The 24,901-nt window shown below is 44.3% G+C and overlaps 1 protein-coding gene across 2 annotated transcripts in view; it reads right to left on the minus strand.

Moving 5' to 3' along the window:
- Positions 1 to 24,901, minus strand: part of PITPNB (phosphatidylinositol transfer protein beta) — a 63,337-nt gene that overhangs the window by 18,658 nt on the left and 19,778 nt on the right. For both annotated transcript variants that reach the window (XM_015101698.3, XM_015101699.4), the window contains exons 6-8: positions 24,412 to 24,486; positions 22,722 to 22,805; positions 2,683 to 2,760 (exon numbers count right to left, since the gene is read on the minus strand). In XM_015101698.3, the coding sequence (XP_014957184.1) occupies positions 2,683 to 2,760; positions 22,722 to 22,805; positions 24,412 to 24,486 (237 nt within the window). The remainder of the gene's footprint in view (positions 1 to 2,682; positions 2,761 to 22,721; positions 22,806 to 24,411; positions 24,487 to 24,901) is intronic.

Genomic DNA, 24,901 nt, shown 5'->3' on the forward strand with positions numbered 1-24,901 from the left:
AGGGCAAAAAGGTATGTATTGGTGAGCGGTGTCTCTGGATTAGGAGTGAAAATCTGCTATGTCTCCATGCCTTATGCATGTCTGGGATGAGTACTGAATCAGGTATGACAGAAGCAGCAGACGTTTCTTCTGTGACTATTATCTGCGTTTCTCTGGCCAAGTTTCTCATCTATAAAATGAAGCAACTGTATCTACCTCATAGGAAAATTGTGAAGATTAAATACGACCTCATATTGCGCCTGGCACCAAGAAAACAGTTCTTTTCCCTTATCCAGTTTGGTGCAGACAAGCAGTAAATACTGCAGTAATTCAAAAGGAAAATACCACTGTGGGATAAGTGAAGGGAAGTTTCAGAGAGATCACGGGGTGTGCACGGGGCAGTGGATGCACTCTGGAATGTGTTCTGGTAAGGCGAGTCTGCGGAGGGGCACGGAGCGCCTCTGGGGCACAGCAGGACCACCACTTGGTCCGGAGCACTGTCCCATGCAGCCCTGGGGAAGCGGGTCCACGACGGGGTTCTCCTTCCCCTCTGCCCCAAGCACCGTGCGCTTCTTCCCTATTCCCGTATTTCAGAAGGACAGAAACCTTCCACTGTCACCCTTCCCTGGGCTCCCTCTGGTGCCGTGCAAGTAGGGCCTGCTGAACAGCGGCAGGAGACGTCGACAAGGGCAAGTCCCGAGGCTCCTATGATTCCAGCTGTTTCCCTGGAATCCTTCTAGATAGTCAATCCTTCTTACTTTTCATTATCTATCTCAGCAGTAAGCGATGGGTTCCTTAGTTATTCTTGACTACCTGAGTTATTTCTGAGATCATGATAACTCACTGAAATCCAGTTAAACAGTAACCCAACTTATGGAGTAGCTGCACCTGCCATCATCTGGCTCGAGTTTAACAACTGACAGGCCAATGGAGGAATGGTATCACTATCAGCCACACTCTCCCTGAGAAATCGGCTATTGTTCAACCCCCCGCCACAGACACAGACACAGACACACACACAGGGGGTAAAAATTCATTACATTGCAACCTCAAAAAATGCAAAATTCACATTTCTAAAACTTAAACCTCTTCTAGAAGTTAAGTAACCATTAATGGATAATAAAAAGACAAAGCAATGTTAAAGAGGTAAAAAGCAGAAATAAAAAAGTAGCAAATGTCATATCCCAAGTTCCCCAAGGTTGGAAATCAGGTAGAAATCAGACTGTCAAGCTATGTTTGCTGTCTTTTGTAAAACTGGCTAGGAGTTCCTACAGGAAAGATAGGCACCCAAACATAAATAGCCCACCATATTATATAGCACCACCTTTTCAAGCTTATGCTTGAAAAACTGACAATGTGAAGAAAATGCAAGATTTAATTCACCTCCATGTCTCAAGCTCACGGCCCCCTACTATTCTCTGAAAAGAGGAGCTGGTATTACTGGGACCAGACAGCCTGTGAGGATCCCCGGCAGCCTCGCAAGCAGCCTCCTGTCCGCTCCAGCACAGTTCTCTCTCTCTCTCTCTCTCTCTCAAGGCCTGTGTTAAATCTGTTAAATCTCAGAGAAAAGGCTTCTCCTCTGACTCAGGGTGAGTTCTAAAGTTCACAGCGAGAAATCTTGAAAGGGGTGTTGTTTTTTTAAATCCATTAGAGTAAATTTAGAACACATATACTGAACTTGTCCCTTAATTTCTAAGTGACATGTATCACTTTCTGGGTATTGGAAGTCTCTAGTCATGGCCATTAAACTGGTAGAATCTTGAACCAAACTCTACTCAGAGAACAAATGTGAATATAAGATAATTATGAATCATCTCTTAGAGAAGAAAGTCAGACTCATTCTTCATTTTAATTGATGTGCAAGACAGTCCCCAACAGTCCAACACCCATGGAGAGCCACTCACTGGGTTCTTGTGGGGCTGTTACAGTAATCCCCTATCTACAAGCAACAGCTAGCACCTAGACATCATTCATCAATGACCTGTGACTGGCTTCAGCATAAACAGATTGGTTACCAAGTAAAATCCCACTGGTAGAGAATCTGCTTTGGGCATGTTTAGGTTTTTATGCTCCTCTTCTCTTGTCAAATTAGCTGTAATAACTTGCCATCAACACATTAAGCCTTCTCTAAGGGGTTGTCATTTGGTTTAGCGGATATCTTTAAAATCCATTATATTTCCATAGCGATTTAAATTACTACCTGGACACTGCTTTCCTTACTTCCACAAATAAAAATAAGGATGTGCTTTTTATTAGAGCACTTGCCATCAAGACTGCTCTCTGGTGCCCTGCTTTCCAAAATATAACTACTGAAAGGCCAGGAACATGAGCCTGGGGAAGGTGAACTTGTTCAGTTTTTACGAAGACTAAATTTAAAACTATCAACCTTCATTTAACATAGACTTCTGTACTGCTTCAAGTCTCAAAAGAGAACATTACAATCCCCAAAGACTAATCCCTTGCATCTTGTAAGAGCTATCAGAATAGCATTATGCTGAGAGTGACAGCCTGGCTCTTCTCTGTTGTCAATGCAGCACAGACTTGCTGGCCAACTGCAACTGGCTGTGAGTCCTTATCGCAAATAAAACTGTTTTTGTGCCATTTCTGTTTTTCACTTAAACGTCGCCAGCTCCTCCAAACTCAGGACCTGTCAAGTGTCCTGCTGCCAAGACTCTGCCTGTCAGAAAGGTCAGCATCCAGTACCTTCCAGTTGGGTCCCAGAGGGCCTCTCTTGGTCTTGACAGACTGGAATAATGCTGGGTCTTCATCAGCTTTGTAGTCCTGCAAAGCAAAACAAAGTCAGAGGCGGAGAAGAAAACCAGAGAAAAATTTTCTAACCTCGGCCAGAATAGCCCTTTGCAGCTACTAAGCACAGGACAGAAACCGACTGGGCTTACTGTGCTTTGCATAAATGCAGGGAAATGCTTCTATGTGACATTAAGTTGTCCGTTGGGTTCTCTTTGCTCTAAGCTTTTACCTTAAGGCAAAACAACTACATAATAAAAAGCAATACAAGTCTTGATCAACAAGTCCACCACAACTGGTTGCTGGATTGCTGTTAGTATCTCTAAGAACAAATTTTTAACACTTCTCAACAGTTTCAGCATTTTGATATACTTATCATCACACTCAAGAAATTAAGCAGACCCACACCAGTTCTGAAATGCTCATGAGACCCTAACACACGCTAGAGAGCAACTACCATGACTGGAAACACAGATCAGAACCGTGGGTTCTGTGCACCCCAAGTGCTGCCACGTCTGGGTCTGAGGTGGAGCCTGTCCACGGAGAGTCACCAGTACAAACGCCTCAGGGACCACACTCAGGTCAGTCCCGCGTGGCCAAGTGACGTGAGGGAGGACTTCACAACTCCATATGGGACTCAGTTACAAGTATGTCACAGGGCACAGCCCTAAAATCTAGGTTTTATGCAAGGTTCCTGTGTGTATAAATTCTGTTTCCCTTAATATAGTCTTTCTGGTAGAATGGAAAATACAAGAGAAGTAAATCCTTTTAATCCTGTCTGCTTTACGAAAGTTCTTGTGTCATTTCACACATACACACACGTAACCCACATACAGAAATTAAAAATTCTATTTGAATAGTTAACGTCCAGATTTAAAAAACGAAGTGAGTTATAATAGTAACAGTGAACAGAGATCAGGTGAAAATATTACAAAAGGACGGCCCCTTTCTTCTTGGGCAGGGGTCCTTCTAAAGCAGGGGTCCTTCACAGGATTTGTGGAGGACCACCTACTTTGAGAAAAATGCCCAGACAAGTCAATATGAAGAAATATCATTGTTTTAGAGATAAAGTCAGTGCAAGCACTGAACGCACGCCAAAGCACAATACAGACTTTCAAAATCAAAGAAAACGGGCTGAGAAGCAGCAAAGCAAGACTCGACAGTCAGTCAGTAAATGCATATGGCATGTTAGCAGCTTCTGAAGAGAAAGTTACAAATAAACCACAGGAGGAAGGAGAAAAGTGAGGTTCAGGTACATAACAGAACTTCTTTAAGGGGCAAATATGTGACCTTGAACTCAAAGCCTATCTAAACGGTTACAGAGGCGAACCTGACTGGCCGCGCTGGGCCTTGCTGCTGAAACACGCAACACGGCGCAGACACGGGAGGAGGTCAGCCAGCGCCGTCCAGGACAAGCTGGGATGAGCCGACTGCAAGGAGTCGGACAACTGCAGCCACTCGGTGTGTCTGGGCACATCAGCAGAGAGTTCAATTACTGTCAGCTAACAGGAATTCTTAAATTCTAGTTTAGAACCACACCTTAAAATTAACAACTTCACTGCAGACTGAGGAAAAAAAAAAAGAACCAACTGCACAGGTGGTCCCTAGACCTGGATTCACAGTGAGACACCAGCTCTCCTGCTAACAAACCAAGCAACATTTTCTTTTAGGTCAGAGCCTTGGAAACTCAAGAGACGAACTCAATTTCCTCCAAAACTGAAAGCATTTAACATCCTATCAAATAATCACTTTTGACATCAACTCCCTCGATTCAAGGTCTATTTACTGAACAGCCATCACAGAGAAGGGTGCACTGCATAAGCACCAAGCAGGGCGCAAGATGCTAAGAGGTAGTCTGGGGTCCAAGAGCAGAAGAAGAGCCAGCACCGGGGTCCAGATCCTGGGAAGTCAGTCTAGCCGGAAGCAAAGCAAGAGAGACAAAAGGTACCTGGAACCGCAGGGATCACATGCCCACTGCCAGCAGGGAATGGAGAGAAGAAATTACAGTCAGAATGGAAGCCGATCACCACCAGCTGAGGAAAACTGTTTTTAAAATGAGTTTTAACATCATGTTTAAAAGCAGAAAAGTCTTTCTGCTAAAGTGCACTGTGTTAAAATCTTTTATGATAAAATTTTAATTATCTGTCTAATGTTCAGGGGCCTGGCCAGTGTTTAACACTTAACAGTTCATCCCATTTGAGGGAAAAACACTTTTTTTTTTTTTGCTTTTTTACTAAGCGGGGTGTGACCTTACTGAGAGCAAGATGCCCAAGTTTTTTGCTTTTTCACAAAATCTAATATATTATGGGGCCCTGCATGAGCTGAATAGTAAATAATCACATTTCCTGACTCTGAGAGACTGCCAATTACAGGATGCTCCATTATTTCACGTACCATTAAGAAGGAAAACACTGGGCCAATAAAACATGCCACAACTGGAGGACAAATCTGACTTTGACTATATTAAAATATGAGGAGAAAAATGAGGGAGGGAATCTTAGAACTGACGAAACAGAGATTGCAGAACTACCTCTGTGGATTCTAAACTTGCCAGCTCCAAGACAGAAAGAAAAACAAAGTCCACAAAATACAGTGTACACAAGTGTTAGCAGGACCGACAGTATACAATAGGGCAGTAGACAAACCAAGGCAGAACTAATTTAAGAAAAGCGAGCGTGGTCTAAATTGTAATCAGCATAAATGATTGTCACGTAGAGGTAAACTAATTAAGGGGGTGGGTGCCCCAGGAGAAGGGCTGACGCAGGATTAAGGCCGCAGCACTGACTGTGAAAATGTTAGGCGAATTGATTAAATGGACTTCTGGACAACACTGCTTTCTCTGTCCTAACCCCATCCAGCACCACACCAGGGAGACAACTTAGGGGATTTTTTCAATACTTATTTGACATAATTAACTGAAAAATATGGAGTAAGCTATTTCAGAGCCTTCATTATTAGTGCTGTCAACTGGGTAACTTTTCTGAACTATGGAGTCACAACATGTTAGAGGGGACTGCACCCTGAAGACCACCCAAGCCGCCTCATTTCACAGGTGAGGAAACCACGGTCCAACAAGGAGGTGGTACGGCCCGCCTACCTGGGGACTTGCACACCAGCCTCCTCACCCTCCCTCTGTCCGAGGCTCATTCTGGGCCATCACACAGGAAGACGGCAGAAGGGCATCCACACAAGCCACACAAACGAAACACATTTCAAAAACGGCAAGCAGCGGCAGCACCATAGATACTAAAGTGGATCCTCCTAGAAGGCACGAGTGTGTGCATATAAAACATCACACACACACACACACCCCTCCAAAGCTAAGTCTCCCCTTTCTGCTCTTTTCCCTTGAATATAAAGCAGCAACATTAAAGATACACTGGAAATGTTAACAAAACCCAATTATTAACAATAGCACCTTAACCTTGACAGATGAGGAAAATGCATCTTGTCAAAACCCAGGAATTTTCGCACTTTTTAATGTTAGTTTGAATACATAGATGTTTAATCAGCTGAATTAAGTAGCAAGATATTAACAAGCAGCAAGCAAGTGTGGTTTTATTAACCTCACTTTTGTATTTATATAACATTTAATTTTTTGAACAGTTATCTTTCTGGCTACAATTTTATCATTGGGTGTCTAGTTTTGTCTTTCTATATCTGAAATCAACTGGCTGATTTATATCCGTATCACAATGAACAAATATATTCCTTCATGTATGACAGTTTCAGCATACAGAATGCAACCTCAGCTACCAATTATAGCTGCAAATGAGCAATAGTGTGGAATGAGACAGCCTGCTGGCTTTGTTAGTATTCTGTCTCCTTTGGGGTCCCATGGGGAAAGGGGAGGCTCTGATGAAGAGAAGCCCTTGGCTCATGGTTTATTGTGCTTGCCACCAGCTGCAGACTTCTCATCTCATTAGTTCTTTTAGAATACTGTGGGTGAAGACAGCTGTAGCCTACTTGAGTCTTCAGCTCCTGGGTATTCTGAAGGCTGAATTTGCTATGCACTTTCTGTAATCCTTGGGAAAAAAAAACCAAACAAACAAAAAAACAGCAGATTCACTAGGCCAAGGAAAAGTATTTTTTAAATGAGTTTTAAAATCATGTTTAAAAGTAGAAAAATCTTATTGCTAAGGCGCATTGTGTTTAAAATTTTTTTATGATCAAATTTTAATTGTCTGTATGAAATGCCCAGAGGCCTGGCCAGGAATAAGGGCTTAGTAAAACCATCATTATCAAGTTAGGTGTAGTGTCCCCAGACACTGCTCACTCCACCAACGCTGGTGCCTGAACAACAGGAAAACACAATGGTCTCAGCATAAGGCAGATGCGGGTCAGTGTTAACACAACTCTATTTAATTGAAAACTCTGTTTAAGTAAAAAAGGAGGCAAGTCAAGACACCCTTTGGAGAACAAATAAAATCTAATATGGTAAATAAGTGGATTACTGAGTCTCCATGCTGGAGCCACAGAATACATTCATTAAATTCTTATAAATAACTGTTTTCTGTCACTGGAATACAAAAGTTGTGCTACCTCTTGGGTGTACATCTGTTACTCACTACAGCTCTCGACAGAAACTCTCAACAGAAACCAGATTCATTCTGAAGACAAAGAATATTAGTTTTATGAATCTTTTAGCACAGTGGCTGCCCCCCCAACCCCAAACGCAAGTACAAAATCTGTGCTGAGCCAACCCGAACGTCCTTGAGCCCAGACTGAACTCATGATTATGAATGGGGAAGGGAGCAGGAGGTGGGGGCAGGCTGGTAGAAGCTTCTTAACAGCTTGCGGAAAAATTGAGAGCTCCAGACACCAGAAACTGCTTAAAGAACCACGCCTGGGTCACTGCAGGTGATGCTACCTGTACAGTGAGAAAAGGAAATGCTGGCCAGAACCACGTATGTAAGTCCTCCACACCTGCCCTCCCTGGCAAAGAGAAACAGCTCTACAGGGTAAACAAAAACTTGAGAGGGATACTAGAATCCTGCAGCCTGCTTGTAAAATGCTGTCCTTTAGCATAAGATGATTAATTAGGTGTCTATTCAAATAGCTCAAAGATAATCACCAAGTTTAAAATGCAGATACTGCTGCTCAACTCAGCAGAGCTCATTTCCTCTAATCACACCCTAAAAGTAAAGACCAGGATGGGGAGAGAGCTGAATTAAATAGGAAGATAAATAACAAATATCATTTATTAGCACTGCGCTGGATTTTTCAGTACTGTGGCACTTAGAAAAAAAGGGGTTCACAGATACTATCATCACTAACCCCAGTGTGTAACTCACTGGAGCTGAGAAAACTCAAGTGACTCCAAAGGGGAAGCCTATTAAAAAAAAAAATGTTTGCATTAAATTTTGCCAAGTAACAAGATGTGTAAAGAGAAATTAACATTTACTAACTTGTTTAAGAAACTCATTTCAACATATTTTCAAATAAGCAGCTTTCTTTCTGATTTTTAATTACATCTCCCCAGTGACTCCTCACCCTTTCAGGTTCCCACAGAGTACCATTAATATAGTATAAGTAAATCTTATTAATTCAGGTCCTACCACCTTGGAATTTATAATAATTCGGACAGGGGCTGGACTGAAGTTTATCTTTGCATGATCTATGAAAAAAAGATTTGCTACACAAATTAATAGAGTAACAAGATCTCAGGAGGGCTGTTTAAACAGTTCAGAAGTGTTTTAGAGCAATTCAGAAGCATTCATTTGCATATAATTATTATGCTAATTACAAATCATTCTTATCTATTCATTAAAGCAGATTCCCAAAGGACCACTAATTGTCAATAACTTGTTGGCCTAGTTTCTGTTGCTGAATGTACCTCAAAGGAACAGAGTGGCATTAAAAAATATTCTCTAATTCAGCCCTCTCATTAATCCTTACTGGCTTCTCACCAATGAATCCTTAAAACAGAATTTTTAAACAACTGCCCTGAGAACTGAGAAATGCAGTCAAACCTACACACCCAAGCAGAACACTTGCTTGTAATCTTTTCAACCTCACAGAGACCCCGCACAGTGAGAGTTCGGGTGGGCGAGCGTGGTGGACAGGGGAGGGGGACGGAGGCTGTCAACAGGACCCTGTGCTGAAAGGTGGCCCCAGCCTCAGGCACTGCTGGGCTAGAGCATACTAGGGCAATTGCCTCCTCCATTCTTTCTCATCTTGTCCGAATCACAGCCAGAGCCTGCCAACCCTGTCATGTTTATGAAGGCAGACCTCTCAAAGCCTTTGGAAGGTTACAAATTAATACAGAAAGAGAAAAAAAACCCCAGAATTTCAGCCATGAAAAGAAGTTACAACCAAAAACCTGATGTCAACAACCCAGCAGGGAAACCAAATAGCTGGGGACCAGAAGAGGGGCTTCCTGGGGAGCCAGGGCTGGTAGGTATCCCCCAGGTCTCCCCTACAGGGGTCAGTAGGCTACTGGTTTGGAGGAGCTCATACTTCATGCACAAATATATGCTGTATTTGTTACTGCCACATATTTATTACTATGTATTTACATATTATAGCATTAAAAAATATATTTTAAACTCTTCACATCAATGAAATTAAGTACCAACACACCAATAAGTCAGTCTTATTAAAGATGATGGTTAAATATTATATATTTTAAAATTAAACTGCATACGCCTAAAATGTAAATAATAAGTTTAGGAAAGTTTTATTTAATATGTGCTGTGCCTAGTCGCTCAGTCGTGTCTGACTCTTTGTGACCCCATGGACTACGGCCTGCCAGGCTCCTCTGTCCGTGGGAATTTCCCAGGCAAGAATACTGGAGTGGGTGGCCATGCCCTCCTCCAGGGGATCTTTCCAACCCAGGGATCGAACCCAGGTCTCCTGCATTGCAGGCAGATTCTTTACCAGCTGAACCACCAGGGAAGCCCAAGAATACTGGAGTGGGTAGCCTTCCCCTTCTCCAGGGGATCTTCCCAACCCAGGAATCAAACCAGCTCTCCTGGCATTGCACGTAGATTCTTTACCAGCTGAGTTATCAAGGAAGCTTCCCTGGATGGCTCAGATGGTAAAGAATTCCTATTTTTAACATAAAATGCATTTCCTTAAATGACAGTAGACCGCAGAATATACTACATTAAATTCCTTAAAGTGGGAATATCCTCTTGAGAACTTACAGGTGAGCCCTCTCCAGTACAATGTTCATTTTGGTGCATGACCTGGGCTTCAGGCACAGCTGCTCGTAAGTCCCAGGACCCCACTGATTACATTAGCACCAATTTAATAAACACTAAATAGGATATGGCTTCCCTGATTCCTCAGCAAGTGAAGAATCTGCCTACAATGCAGGAGACACAGGAGAGACAGGTTCAGTCCCTGGGTTGGGAAGATCCCCGGAGGAGGAATTGGCAACCCCCTCCAGTATTTTAGCCTGGAAATCCCACGAACTGAAGAGCCTGGTGGGTTACCGTCCAAAGGGTCTCAGAGAGTCGGACACGACTGAGCGACTAAGCTAAGTTGCTTAATTATAAGTATATAATTAAATACAATATTTAATTAAACAATTAATTATAAACATACAATTTAAATTATACATTTTAACTTTAAAATATATAATATTTAACAATCATCTTATAATTGCAGAAAAAATTTAACTTTTTTTTTCAAACAATAATACAAAATCTGATCAGCAGGATCATTCCTGCTGCTGTTTTTGGAAACCTTATTTTTGTTCTGGGCACACACCTCCTCCTAGTTAATCCTCCTCACAACCTTGGGACAAGGTACTACCATCGCAACTGGGGATGAGAAAGTGAAGGTCCTGCCCAACCAAGTTGACAGCAGCTGAGCAGGGCTAGGACTCAGAGAGATGCTGTCCTGTGGACAGCCAGGCTCAGAAAACTTCACTGCAAAAATGCGATGTGGTTTACACTCATCACCTGATAAGGCTCAAACACTTCACTCCCAGATCAGTCTAAAGAACCTCTCCTTGAGGGCTTCCACTGCTTTGGGCCTTCATAAGGAATACACTTTAGAAACTTGATTCGGAGCTGTTTATGCTGATTTCTTTAAAAAATATCTGTCATTAGCTGCTCAAAAAACAAAAGAAAACCCACAAAAAAAGTTTTCTAACTCTTACCAGACCGTTTCTCCCCACCCAGGAAAACTTCACACTTGACCACCTCCACCACCCTCTCTGATTTTTTTTTTAAACTGTGAAACTGTGCAAGAGATTTAGAAGCAAACACTAATAACAGGCTCTAGTGGGAAAAGTATCTTCTGCCACATAAGCTGGTATACGCAGAGTTTTCAGGGAAAATTTTTATATTCTTGCCAAGATTTAAGCAAGCAGGAGATAAGCAACGTGTTCATTTCCCACAAGAGGGCACTGCCATCCAACTATGCCTTCAAACACACAGGACATTCTCTAAGTCTACCCCTGGATGCAAACGTAAGTGTTCCAGAGTACTTGACCATGTAAGGCAGCAGAAGAAAGTGGGAAACATTTTCACATTTCTTTTTAATAAGAACCATGCTTACATTTATTTATATCTTCTTTGAGAAAGGGTGGGAAAAAACAAAATACCTCTGAAAGTCACTACCAAAAGGATCCTGACAATGGTTTGCTTCACAGCATAGCAAACCACTGCTACCTCAAATCCTGTAACTTGAGTTGTTCTGTTGTCTTTTTTTCCAGAGCTCAAGGAGGCCACTACTCCAAGTCAGGAACTGAGTCACAGTTCTTACCTCTTTATTATGCACACACTTTAATAAAGAGCTTTTGGAACTCCTGAACACAGGCCAGGAATAAGTAGCACCCTTTGGAGATAGAAATGAGTATCTGGATTTATTCTAGTGGCAGAAGGAAGAGGTTCTCAACTAGGCTCAGTGTGTGCTCGTGCCAAGGAGACTCGAAGCACTGGGCAACCTCAGGCTCCTCGAACTTGCTGGAAGCTGGCCACAGACTTCTAATAAACAAAAGCTCTTTTCAGGGCTAAAGAACAGGATAGCCACAGCTCTGGGAGGCAGACCGCCCTTCTCAGGAAGTGAGAAGCAGCAGCTGGGATACAAGGACCATCTAAGATGCAGGTGTTTCCAGAAAGCTGTGAGCAAGAACGAACTGGAGTCACAATCAGCCCTAACCATTACCACCTACCAAGGGTTATTTCTGAAGTCTATTAGGTTGAGCCCCAAAGTATCATTTTTGCAGCTCAAAAGCTGGCAAGTATTAACAATTCCATATGGCCCGGTCAAATATTTAACTTTTTCCAGTCGAACTTCATCATGTTTCTAATTTTAAAGAGGAAAAAAAAATGTAATCTCGTAAAGATTGTTTAGAAAGCATGTTTTCTGATTCTTACATTTCTTTAAAATTAGGAAGTTTTTTTCTGAAGGCAGTGCAATAAAGCACATATTGCCAAGACTATCTGCTCAAATGTGTAACATCTGGGCACTGTCTCACAGAACGTCTGATCAAAAGAAAAGATATGCCTGAATCCTTCCTAGAGCACAAGAAGCAAACACTGCTTAAGTGTGACCAAAATTTACACGCCTAAATACATTATACCATGTTTCATCAGCTTTCCATGGCTTACATTTAGGAAAAAGTATGTTTGAAAAGAGCAGTAACTTTAAAACAATACATACTCAAGGTCTAAAACACTTATAAGGTGCCAGACTGTTCAATACTCAAATAACAGAATGGTGCTCAAAGTGAAAAACAGCTGCTTCTGCTGCTGGTAACTCACTTCAGTCGTGTCCGACTCTGTGCGACCCCATAGAAGGCAGCCCACAAGGCTCCCCCGGCCCTGGGATTCTCCAGGCAAGAACACTGGAGTGGGCTACCATTTCCTTCTCCGATGCATGAAAGTGAAAAGTGAAAGTGAAGTCGCTCAGTCATGTCCGACCCTCAGCAACCCCACGGACTGCAGCCTTCCAGGCTCCTCTGCCCATGGGATTTTCCAGGCAAGAGTACTGGAGTGGGGTGCCATTGCCTTCTCCGAGAAGAACACCTCAATGGGTGGAAAAGGCAAGTCTTATATGCTCGTTTCCAAAGGCAACCGAGACTTCAGAAAATCAGATACAGAGGAGCATACTTCTGCTGTCAACTGCTGCTCTGCCCACCAAAACATATTCACCAAACATACAGATCACAACCAGGGAACAGTCAGTCAGTGCTGGAAAGAACAAGCGAAAAGCACAAACTTCAGAAGCCAACTCATCTTCCTGGAGATCGCCATCATCACGGGACTTCTTACAAGCGGCTTGGATGACCCCACCAATCCCATTACTGTCTGTGGATATGCAATTAAATGATGGGGCTCTTCATTTAGTGGCTCAAACGGTAAAGAATCTGCCTGCAATGGAGGAGAGCCAGGTTCAATTTCTGGGTCGGGAAGACCCCTGGAGAAGGGAATGGCAAGCTACTTCAGCATTCTTGCCTGGAGAATGTCATGGACAGAGGAGCCTGGAGGGCTACAGTTCACGGGATCACAGAGAGTCAGACACAACTGAGCGACTAACACTTTCACGTCTTCATTTAGTAAGGTAATAAACTCCAAATCTCCCATCTTGTCAGCCTACGGGCCTGGACTTTGCCGGCACCCTGGAGTCCAGCGCTGGTCTCTATCAGATGTGAGAAAAAAAGCTCTTTGGTGGAGGGCACTACACACCACCAGATTACATGATCAGAACAAACTCACTCCAAGCCACTCAGAAACACTTTAACACATTCACTGACTAAGAATCCTGTACGCTCTTCAGACAGATACAATTCTTACTTTATCTGGAAAAATATTTACCAGGCCAACAGAGAGCAAATAGCAAGTTCCAATAAATGTTTGCTAAGTGAACATGAAAATATATGAGTGATGTTCTCTATTTTTTAAGTACCCACATCAAAAGACATCGCAGGGTCTCTAATCCTTTTACTCTATGCATGCAAATTTCCAAACATGCCAGAGTTTAGGGGTTACGGATGGAGGTAACCAAGGCCACCGATGAAAACTGCTATTACGATGGGGTCGGGGGAGAACAGGGGACGCACAGGAAGATGGACGGAAGAGCAGGCACTTGCTTGTTCTACATCAGTCGAGAATGCTCTTCATCAACATCATGCTAAGGAAGAAACGCCATGCAGGGAGATGTTCTAGAAGGAGTAAGTCAGCAGCACTGCTCGTGAGTCCTGGCTGCCCTCCGTCAGTAATGGCAAGTCACAGCACTTCGCTCGGCTCAAACTCCTTAACAGTGCAACTCATGACTGCTGTGGATGTTCTCAACCATGGCCTCCAACTGAGATTTCCTGGGCTTCCAAAATCCTAGAAGAGTCCCCCCTACCCTGTTCACCGTGAACAGGGCACTAAAGCGCTTCTCAAGAGTGAGCAGAGATCACCTGGAGAGCAGGACAGGGCCCAGGGCCCCGGAGGTGCCGACCTGGCCACTATGGCAGTTATACTCGTGGGCAGGAAAGGATGAGAACCTGGAAGCGACAAACTGGGCAAAGGGGGGTTCAAAAGGTCGGAACAAGGAAGAGATAAGAATGAAATCCGAGCCTCATCTCAAAAGTACAAGCGTACTGGGTCCCCCACAGTGAAAGGGCCCCTCCGAGCTCTCCGAGGAAGTCTCCGCCAAGGACTCTATCAATCAGACCACACCGTGCATATCCTGTCTGTGACCCAGAATCAATACAGCATGTGAGTTTCCAACCTGTCTCCTCCTTTTAGGAATACCATCTTCAGACAACCAGCACCAAGTTTACAAAACTGGGCAACTCTTGGTTTTGAAATGCCTCATTTAGGAAAAATCTTTCACCTTTAATCAATACACTCTAAGATGCTGACACGAGGGGGAAAAATCATTCTCTTTAAACTTGCTGCATTTTCATTTGGAATGGGGCTATAGTTTTAAACTACATCTACCGAAAAACTTAATACTTTTAGGCCATCAATATTTGCTTATTATTGACATCTAAAAAACAGATGTTAAGCTATGTATCATTTTTAGACCTGTGAGCCTTAAAAATGTGAATCGAACTCTTTTTCTATGAAAAAAGAATTGGAAATGGTAAAAAATCAAGTCCCATACATGTACTTTAGAGGTCGCATAGACTACAGAGGAAGGCTGATACAATCCTTTCTGGTTACACACAAATACCTAAAAATGTGGTTCCAATTTTTTTTCTTTTTTTAAACCATGCTCATTTTCTTTCAAATTACTTCCAAAAATGAAGGTCTCTCTGATGTTAATCGTGTGTACACTTCAGCTCACACTTTAAAGAGTCTCTCTCTCCTGGGAAGTGACTTTTGTATACAAATCATGGGAAGCTACTTAGACAAAGTGCTGGAGATGATTAAAAGGGGCCAGATTCAAATTTATACCTTAAAAACAAAAGCAGAAGCAGATGTCAGCTGACTCATTTGTGTATATTCTGGAAATGAGCTGAAGATATGCATGTGCGTTTCATCAGGACATTTAAAGGATTCTCAGCTTTTTACTGTGGTTAAGTATCAAGAACAACTTTAGAAATTAAAAACACTTTGAAGCTTATATTCCACCGGAATATATGCTGGACACCTTGACTCCTCCTTATAATCTGATCTAACCGAAACACTTTTTAATCTGACAGAAAGGCGTCTGCTCATGCAGAAAGGACAGGTTTAGAACTGAAGGTACATCACATATACATCACGGTCTAGGATTAGTGAAGAAGGAACCGAAGCAGCATTTGCTCACTTAATACTCTAACAATAAAAACTTCATTTCCTCCAAACTACTGCCCACCCCATCCCCTGATTTTAATACCACACAGGGGTAAAAGTCTGTACCTTCCCACCAAACCTTTATTGAAAAGCTCTTGACATAGGCAATGAGCACCTTGCTGGGTCCTAGAAACACAGAGATGATCAGTCCAGTCTAGGCCCACAAGGGGAACCCGGTTTACTGAGGAAGGCTTTTTAGGAGTGACGTCCGGGTTATATCTGAAATGGGGGCTGGGTGGGAGGCTGAGGGGACACAGGAGATGAGTGGGGGCAGGGGCATGTGCTTGGTGGCAGAAGGCGCCTTCCTTCTTAAAGACTATAACATCCTAGTATTTCACTCTAATGCCTCTTTTCACTAAAACAAGAAATCTGTTGTTTGGCCAGAAGATGGCCGGGTGGGGACATTTACACCGAAGTCACAGACTGCTCAGCTCTTTCATTAGGCAGTGACGTATCTTCTAGAAACTATACAAAATACTGGCCACATTCAGTCCTATGCAGACTTCCCATTAAGGCATCAAGGGAAAAAACCAAGTAACCCATCACTTTAAACATATGTATGATTCCTGTAGCAAACTACTCGGTGACTGCGTCACACTGGCAGAAGTTCAGAGTCATTGTGACAATGTCATCCTTCGATTACGTAAAGACGTCACTGCAGATCTAATCACACCCCTTCTGTGCGCGGTGAAATATGGTACGTTAGCGTGACCCAAACCCAGCAAGTGTACAATGAGAACTGTCTGACACCAGCAAACCAGCATTGAGAATTAGATACTCAAAGTCATCAACAGTTGCTCTGAACTAAAATGGTGTTAAGGGTTGTGTTTGGGTTAAATCCACCTGCAGTGACGGAAAACGCCCACCAGGTGGAGTAAAAAGATTCAAGCTTCACTCCCAACTTCTGGTTTCTTAACTTCCACCCAATTCATATTCATCCTGATTTGGGAGACTTGGCTGAACCCTCTCAAAATTACTGTTTCCATTTCTTTTAAAGCAAGTAATATGCAGGACAGAAATTCAACCATTTAAGAAAAATTAGCTCATTCAAGAAAAACTAGGGTTCATTAAACACAAAATGAAAACCAAGGAATTAAGTTGGACTGAGACTAAAGTGAAGTCATTCAGTTGTGTCCGACTCTTGCAACCCTGTGGACTATAAAGTCCATGCAATTCTCCAGGCCAGAATACTGGAGTGGGATCGAACCCAGGTCTCCCACACTACAGGTGGATTCTTTACCAGCTGAGCCACCAGGGAAGCCCAAGAATACTGGAGTGGGTAGCCTATCCCTTCTCAAGTACGTCTTCCCAACACAGGAATTTAACTGGGGTCTCCTGCATTGCAGGCGGATTCTTTACCAGCTGAGCTACCAGGGGACCCTTCCAGGAGTTCAGGTACCAGCCTGAGCTTGGAGGGATCTCCACACCTGCAGGCCTCCCTGCTGGAAATCCACCTTGGCCCATTCACAGGTACCAAGCTCCCAACTCCAGCGTCAGTTTATCCTTAAAGAACAAGTTTTAGGTACTAACAAGTGATCGCTGGTGTGGCAGTCACATCCTAAGATGACCCCTCTCTCTCCCTACTGAGTCATAATCTTGTGTAATCACCTCCCCTGAGAACAGGTGGAGCCCGTGACTTGCTTCCAGCCAAGCGACTAAGGCAAAGGTGATGGGCTGTCATTCTTGAGGTTACATCACACAACCCTTCCCTCCATTTGTGGTGATCTGTCATGTAGAAACAGAAAACCCTACACTGAGTGAGAAGAGGTCGGCCCCCTATGCCATCCACACCTCTGCAGACTCGGCCTCGTCTACCCTGTCCCCCACATCTAATCTAGCTACCCACGTTTGCTGAAGAATCACCATTACCACCATCTTATACATATTTCTCAACTGTCTATACGTAAGCAAGCAATAGACATTATCCTGTTCCCTCCCCATTATCTTGGAAAGGATTCCCTATCAGTACAAACAGGCTCACTCCCTTCTGGAAGCTGCACTGAACTCCATCATACAGTTGAACCACATTCACATTAGTTCCCCACCTATGGAGAAACATCTGAGACTTCATATCGTTTCCTTATAAAGTTCTTACGTTTATGTATTTGGTACTTCACACTGAAGCAACAGACTTTATTTTCTTGGGCTCCAAATTCACTGCAGGCAATGATTGCAGCTGAGAAATTAAAAGATGCTTGCTCATGGAAAGGAAAGCTATGACAAACCTAGACAGCGTATTAAAAAGCAGAGACATCACTTTGCCAGCAAAACGTCCATCTAGCCAAAGCTATGGTTTTTCCAGTAGTCATGCGTGGATATGAGAACTGGATCATAAAGAAGGCTGAGCACCGAAGAACTGATGCTTTCAAACTGTGGTGTTGGAGAAGACTCTTGAGAGTCCCTTGGACTGCAGGGAGACCAAACCGGTCAATTCTAAAGGCGATCAACCCTGAATATTCATTGGAAGGACTGCGGCTGAAGCTAAAGCTCCAATATTTTGACCACCAATATTTGATAGCAAGAGCTGACTCACTGGAAAAGACCCTGATGCTGGGAAAGACTGAGAGCAGGAGAAGAAGGGGGTGACAGAGGATGAGATGATTAGACAGCATCACTGACTAAATGGACAAGAATCTAAGCAAACTCTAGGACAGAAGAGGACAGAGGAGCCTGGCGTGCTGTGCGCAGTCCATGGGGTTGCAGAGAGTTGGACACGATTCAGCAACTGAACAACACTGCTTCAGACTGAGTAGGACCAATTCTGAGAAGCGGAATTTTGCTGGGGCTAAGGGGACATACATCTGCAATCCTGCTACAGAGGCTGTGCGACTTACAAGCCCCAGGGACATACGGGAGTGTGCAATGGGTCGCCCCAGCCACCCAGGTGCGAGCCATCAGTTTCTTCATCGCCCTCAAGCTCATTAAGCTCATTTGACACACGTATTCACAAGCAGCCACTCAGTGAAGAGCAGACAGGTTCCTGAACACAGAACAAGACACAGCAATGAGACAAACAAGAGCTGAAACTCAGAAGAGGGGAAGACTGATGCGAAGAAAGGTGAAATCTCCCGAAGCAAACTCTGCAGGACACACAGGCTACTGCCCGAGAGGAAGGACCCCAGACTCCACCATGCACCAACCACTTCACTGTGCTGGGTCTGTCTCACCCAGAGTGTGAGTCTCTGGAGGGCATTGGAGCCACCTCGAGGGGCTACTGGGGGCACGCCTGCCACACCGACTGAGCCCCGCAACAGGGACTGACTGCTATGACAACACTGCCCTTTCAGAGATGCAAATACGTCCTCAAAGCCTCCTTTGACACCATGGGCTCTCATTTCCAAGGAGCATAATAAAAGTGCAGAATCAAATGAACAAATAAATTCAACAGAAAACCCAAAAGGGATCTGGCAAGAGGGAAGGATGGCTAGGTGGTCTAGGTGTTTGCCACAGAAGCTAATCCTGATGCAAACGCTAATTAGAGGAGGCCAAAGAGATCAGGTGGAACCTGAAGGGAGAGTGTGGGGCAGCCGTCCGTGCCAGCAGAGGGCACACGAGAGGCTCTCAGAAGGCAGAGCCAGAGCCCCTCGACTACCCCAGCCTCACCCACCTCCGCCTTCACACACGCCAAACTGTCGAAGGCACCCGCACTTCCCACCACACAGCTTTCCTTCCCCTCTCCCCTTTATAGCAGAAAATATGCATGTTGAATCTCTTCTCTTTTTAAAAAAATGTCCAAAGGTCTGAGAATCCCTCCACGATATCATTTGCACTTGTAGTTTCCACGACTTGAGGAAACACAGACAAAACGCTTCCATGACACACAATTCACAGCAGCGCTGTTTACAATTGCCAGAGGGTGAAAACAACCCCAATGTCCACAAAGAGAAGAATGCATAAACAAAACGTGGCATTCACACACTGGACTAGTCTGCTCCCATGAAAAGCAATGACGGGCGACGTGCCCTATGGCAGACGCACCCTGGAAAGATTACACCGAAGTAAAGGCCAGACACAGAAGGCCAGACACAGAAGGCTATATGAAACAGCCACAACAGACAAGGCCATGGGGCAGAAAACACTCAGTGGCACACAGGCTGGGGGGAGGGAGCAGTGTGGGGAGACGGACAGAGTGTCCTGCTGCAGAGATGAGCATGCTCTAGGGCTAGATGGCGGTGATGCGCAGGCAACACTGGAAATGCACGTCACACCACTGCACATTTAAAAGTGGCTAATATGCATATTCTCACAATAAAGAAAAAGGCACTGTAAAATCGGCAAACTTTAAAACAGGCTATTATTCTACTGGGTTTATGGAGAAGGGAATGGGAACCCACTCCAGTATTTCTGTCTGGAGAACTCCATGGACAGAGGACCCAGATGGGCTATACAGGACATGACTGAGCGAGTAACACTTTCACTTCCTGGTATCTAAGCGGTGAAGATCCGCCAGCAATGCAGGAGATACGTATTCAATCACCGGGTCAGGAAGATCCCCTGGAGGGGGAATGGCAACCCACTCCATTCTTGCCTTGGAAATTCCATGGACAAAGGAGCCTGGAGGGCTCCAGTCCATGGGGTCACAAAGAGTTGGACATGACTGAGCAACTAAACTATAATAATCTTACTAACCTTTAAAGGGTAACGTGGAAAACGGGAGCTGTGAACGCTGAAAAAGCTGCACATACTTATGTGAAAAACTGCACATACATACTTATTCACTCCCCAAACCGTGCTCGTACACAGGTTCTCAGAACTCCTGCTGCGAATAATGACCACGACGGCGAACATTTATCCCACTGAGCACTGCTCTAAGTGTTCATGCTTAACCCTGTGAGGTGATTAGCCCCATTTTACACAAGATAAAACAGGCACAGAGAGGCTAAGCAACCAAGGAGCCAACAGGCAGCAACCGCAGAATCTGAAGCCAATCGAGCTTCTGGTTGCACGTCCTCAGCGCCACTGCCCTGGACTCACAACGGAGACCCCGCCACCGGACCCCCCTGCCTCGCCCTGTCCAACCACCCACATGGCCTTCCGAGAGCCCGCCACCTGCTGCACCCCTGCACCGCGGGGCCTTCCACCCGGAGCCACTGGGGTGGGCTCTCGCCTGCAAACACTGACTGGGAGCCCATCGTGGCCAGAGGACAGGAACCAAAAACCACTCCGGTGGCCCTGGAAGCGACAGAGGTGCCCTGCGCTCTGCAGGACAACGTGCAATGCAAACCTGTGGGGCCAGCACGCCTTTGCGGGACACCCACAGGAGGGTCGGAAGGCCTCCCCGGGAGCACCCAGCCCCGTGGGCTGCACGCACTGCTGCTCCGGGTGTCTGAGCTCTCCCGACCGAGCCATCAGCTCACCCACACCCAGTCTTCTGCCACCCTGCCACCACCCTCCCACAAACAGGAGCTCGCGGCGAGAAGAGACACAAAAACAACAAGGGGCCAGACAGACATCTGAATGTAGCTTTCAAGAGAGAATATACATTCATTTCTAAGGATAAAAAATAGCCCGATACAACTTCAGAGATGAAAGTATTTATGAAACTAAAATAACTTCGAATGACAGCACAACCAAAACTTCAGAATTTCTATGACAAGGGACCCTTATCAGCGCTCACAGCTCTTACAGGGAGGGGGCACACAGAACAGGACCTGGCTGAGCAGAGGTCCAACCTTTGTTTTTGAAAGCTTACCTTTCAATTTCAATGGCAAAACCAGACATTCATTAGTTTTGTTTTTTTTTTTTGGTCCATCTTACAACACTGCTCAAGTTCAGGGAATAAGCGCCAAAACTGGAATGGAAAGGGAGCGTGACTGAACGAGCTGTGCTGACACAACTATCTGAGAGGCGCCACCCTTACTGCAAAGTTTCAGCGGCAGAGACGGCTGCTGGCTAGTTTAGCACGTGAAAAGGCCACAGCTGTGCCCCACATACTGCAAGAACTGAGTTAACATTTACTGGGTTAAACTAATAACAAGGGTCTTAACTGGTGGTAGGGGGGTGGGGCTGGTGAGGAATAAAGTGTCCTTTGCAGGTGAAAACAATTTTTTAAAAAAAATTAAGTCAAAAGTCTAGAGTACTTGTATCTACATCCAGTAAGACTCAACACAACTATTAAACTAGGATATTCTACTATCACCTGTTTTCCACAAATGACAACTTTAGCCCTGAGTTACTGAAAGAGGAGAGTGAAAAAGCTGGCTTAAAATCCAACATTCAAAAAACTAAGATCATGGCATCTGGTCCCATCACTTCATGGCAAATAGATGGGGAAACAATGGAAACAGTGACAGTCTTTTATTTTCTTGGGCTCCAAAATCACTGCAGATGGTGACTGTAGCCATGAAATTAAAAACTGTTCACTCCTTGGAAGAAAAGCTATGACCTACCTAAACAGCATATGAAAAAGCAGAGACATTACTTTGCTGACAAAGGTCTGTCTAGTCAAAGCTGTGGTATTTCCAGCAGTCACGTATAGATGGGAGAGTTGGAGAATAAAGCAAGCTGAGGACTGAAGAACTGATGTTTTTGAACTGTGCTGCTGGAGAAGACTAGTCCCCTGGAGTGCAAGGAGGTCAAAGCAGTCAATCCTAAAGGAAATCAACCCTGAATACTGGAGGGACTGATACTGAAGCTGAAGCTCCAATACTTTGGCGACCTGATATGAAGAACTGACTCCTTTGAAAAGACACTGATGCTGGGAAAGATTAAAGGCAGGAAGATAAGGGGACAACAGAGGATAACATGGTTGGATGGCATCACCAACTGGATGGACACGAGTCTGAGCAAGCTCTAGGAGTTGGTGATGAAGAGGGAAGCCTGGCGTGCTGCAGTCCATGGGGTCGTAGAGTCAGACAAGACTGAGAGACTGAACCGACACTGACAGTTTGTTAAGTTAAAATTCTGCTCTCTTAATCAGACTTTACATGTATAAGGGACCCACGGTATCTAAAGAAACTAAAGAGAACTCTTGTAAAATAATGTTTTGGTTTTTTTTTTCCTCTCAATGAAAGCAAACCCCTATGTACCCGGGTACACTGAGACTTCCTAAAGGGATCACTTGTGCAACGCTGACATCCACACGAGAAACTCCCCCTCATCTCCTGCTCTCTCACCTCTTGTGCTGCTCTGATCTCTTTCTGGACCCAGAGCTGAGCTCCAAACTTACTTCAGAGTAGAAAAGTAGGCCACACAAGAGTCAAATAAAGGAACCTGTAGAGGTGAGAGGTTAACAGGTGAAAAGGTTACCAAGCTGTACGTAGCACTTACCGCTGGCTCGACTTGACTTCGATCTGCAATGTCTATGTGGACAATTTCAACCGTTTTCCACGTGTTCGGATCTAGACCGTGTACCTATAAATGACAGAAAGGAAACAAGGCCAGCTTAAGACTCTTCTCGTTAGGCAAAACTAGTATGCTTCCGTATATAATCTTAATATCTTGAGTCTCTCAGAGTATATCAAAAGCCATACTAAAAACAACCCAAGCTGCTGTTTCATTAAATCAGCTGTCTGAAGGCTGGAGGGAGGGAAGAGAATGCTGCCACACTCACAGAAATCGCTCATCATTTCTTTCTGGTAACTCTTAGAGATGACTAATACAAAAAATAAACCTCACCTATGTTTAACCCAACTGACACACGACAAAGTCCTTGAAACCTCTAAGTCCTAGACAAACAGAAGGTGACACTGTAATTAGATTTTAGGAAGCAGCACTGTAAGCTCTAAAACCTCTCCTGAACTTGATTCACCCTAAAGGTATTCTGCTTCAGTAGGATGTCAATTCCTCTATACCTCATGTCATTCAATCATTTACTTCTGAAATTCCATCAATGAACCCATAAAGAGCTATTTAAAAATTGCCAAAGACAGGCCCATTTGAACGCTAAAGATGGCAAATTAAATCATTAGACTAAAGCATACCAAAATACCTCACTCAGACTCTAAATTTTAGTTTACTGTGAAAAAAAAAAAAAAAGGTCAAGTCAAGTGAGTGATCATCTTGAAGAAAAACTCAAGTTAAATACTCTAAATTATAGTTCAAAAGTTCCTTTGATTGGCACCAGTACCAGAAAAGCAGAGGAAAAACATACTCTACCACCATTACCCATAAACTTACTTTCCTGTAACAGTATATCAAAAGGCTTCGACAGTTGTTCTCAAACTGGAATGCCCACCAGGAAACAGACTGTAGGGCCCCGCCCCCAGAGACTCTGATTCAGTGCACTGGAAGTGAGGCCTGAGCATCGGCACTTCCAGCAAGTTCCCAGATGCCACTGCTTATTGGTCCAGGGACCAAGAGCCTGGGAACCCCTGGGCCAGGGCATCAACCTACAGCAGACACAGACGCCCTCCCAAGCTCCCTGCTAAACCTTACAGAAAGTTAGAAGCTACATCAAGTTGTAATCGACTTTCTGGTAATTCACTTGAGGGATAAAAGTGTACCAATTTGTAAAAGTCAGGAGCTTTTCAACATTTTTGTAAATTATTCAAAGTATTTTCTTTCTTCCTGCCTTTTGGGCACTTCTCTGAAATCAACCAATAATTCAGGCCAAATGGAATGGAGGTGAAAATTAAAGCAATCAATTTTGCTATGCACAGGAGCTCTGGCAAATACAGAGATGAAAAAAAAATTTTTTTTTTTTAAATTTAACAGCTGAAACTGGCTTAAGGATTTCTGTGAGTTCTGTTTACCTACCCTCTCCCAATCCCAGATAAAGAGAGTTGCTGATAAAAACAGCGGCCTCACCAAGTCCACTCACACACCAAGGCAAGGGAACTGACAGGGAAGGCCCACTGGTTTCTGGCGGCAAGCCTGCCTCACCGCAGCAGTCTGACACACGCCAGCATGGCCAGGCGCTCATCTAAAGCCGTTGGCATCACGCTGGCGGTGACACAATGACTACAGCACCCCCATTTCGGAGGCCTTCTACACTGAAAGCCCAGAGTCAAAAACTTACATTTTCTAACGTTCCCAAGTCTGGTTTGTGCCATGTTTCAATTTTAATGAAGAAATCATCTTTCATATATTCGTTCTGCAGAAAACACAACAGCAAAAGACAGTGACCTCTCGCCGGTTCCCGGGCTTGTGTCTGCAGGAGCGTTCCCCAGGCACAAGCGTCCACGCTCTGACTCTACGAGAAGACTGGTCCTCAGGGGACAAAGAATCATTAGCTGCCGACTTTCACAGACTTTCAGGCCAACCAACTGCTTGCTGCATGCATTTAAATAACGTACATAACCCTGCTTGACATGCAGCGCACAGGGCTAACACTGAAGAAGCTGTGAGGTGTGCTGAGCAGATGTGACATTCAAAGCAAGTAGCAGAAGCAAAATGAAGTCAAGAGGGAGATGTTGAGGTAAGGCTGCAAAGAGCCCCTTAATAGTGGAGTACATGGTGGAGGGTGAGCTGGTGCCCAGAGAACAGAGGAGGGCCATGCAGCAGTGGGG

Source organism: Ovis aries, chromosome 17 (genome assembly GCF_016772045.2).
Source record: "Ovis aries strain OAR_USU_Benz2616 breed Rambouillet chromosome 17, ARS-UI_Ramb_v3.0, whole genome shotgun sequence".
In the NCBI taxonomy this organism is placed as follows: domain Eukaryota; kingdom Metazoa; phylum Chordata; class Mammalia; order Artiodactyla; family Bovidae; genus Ovis; species Ovis aries.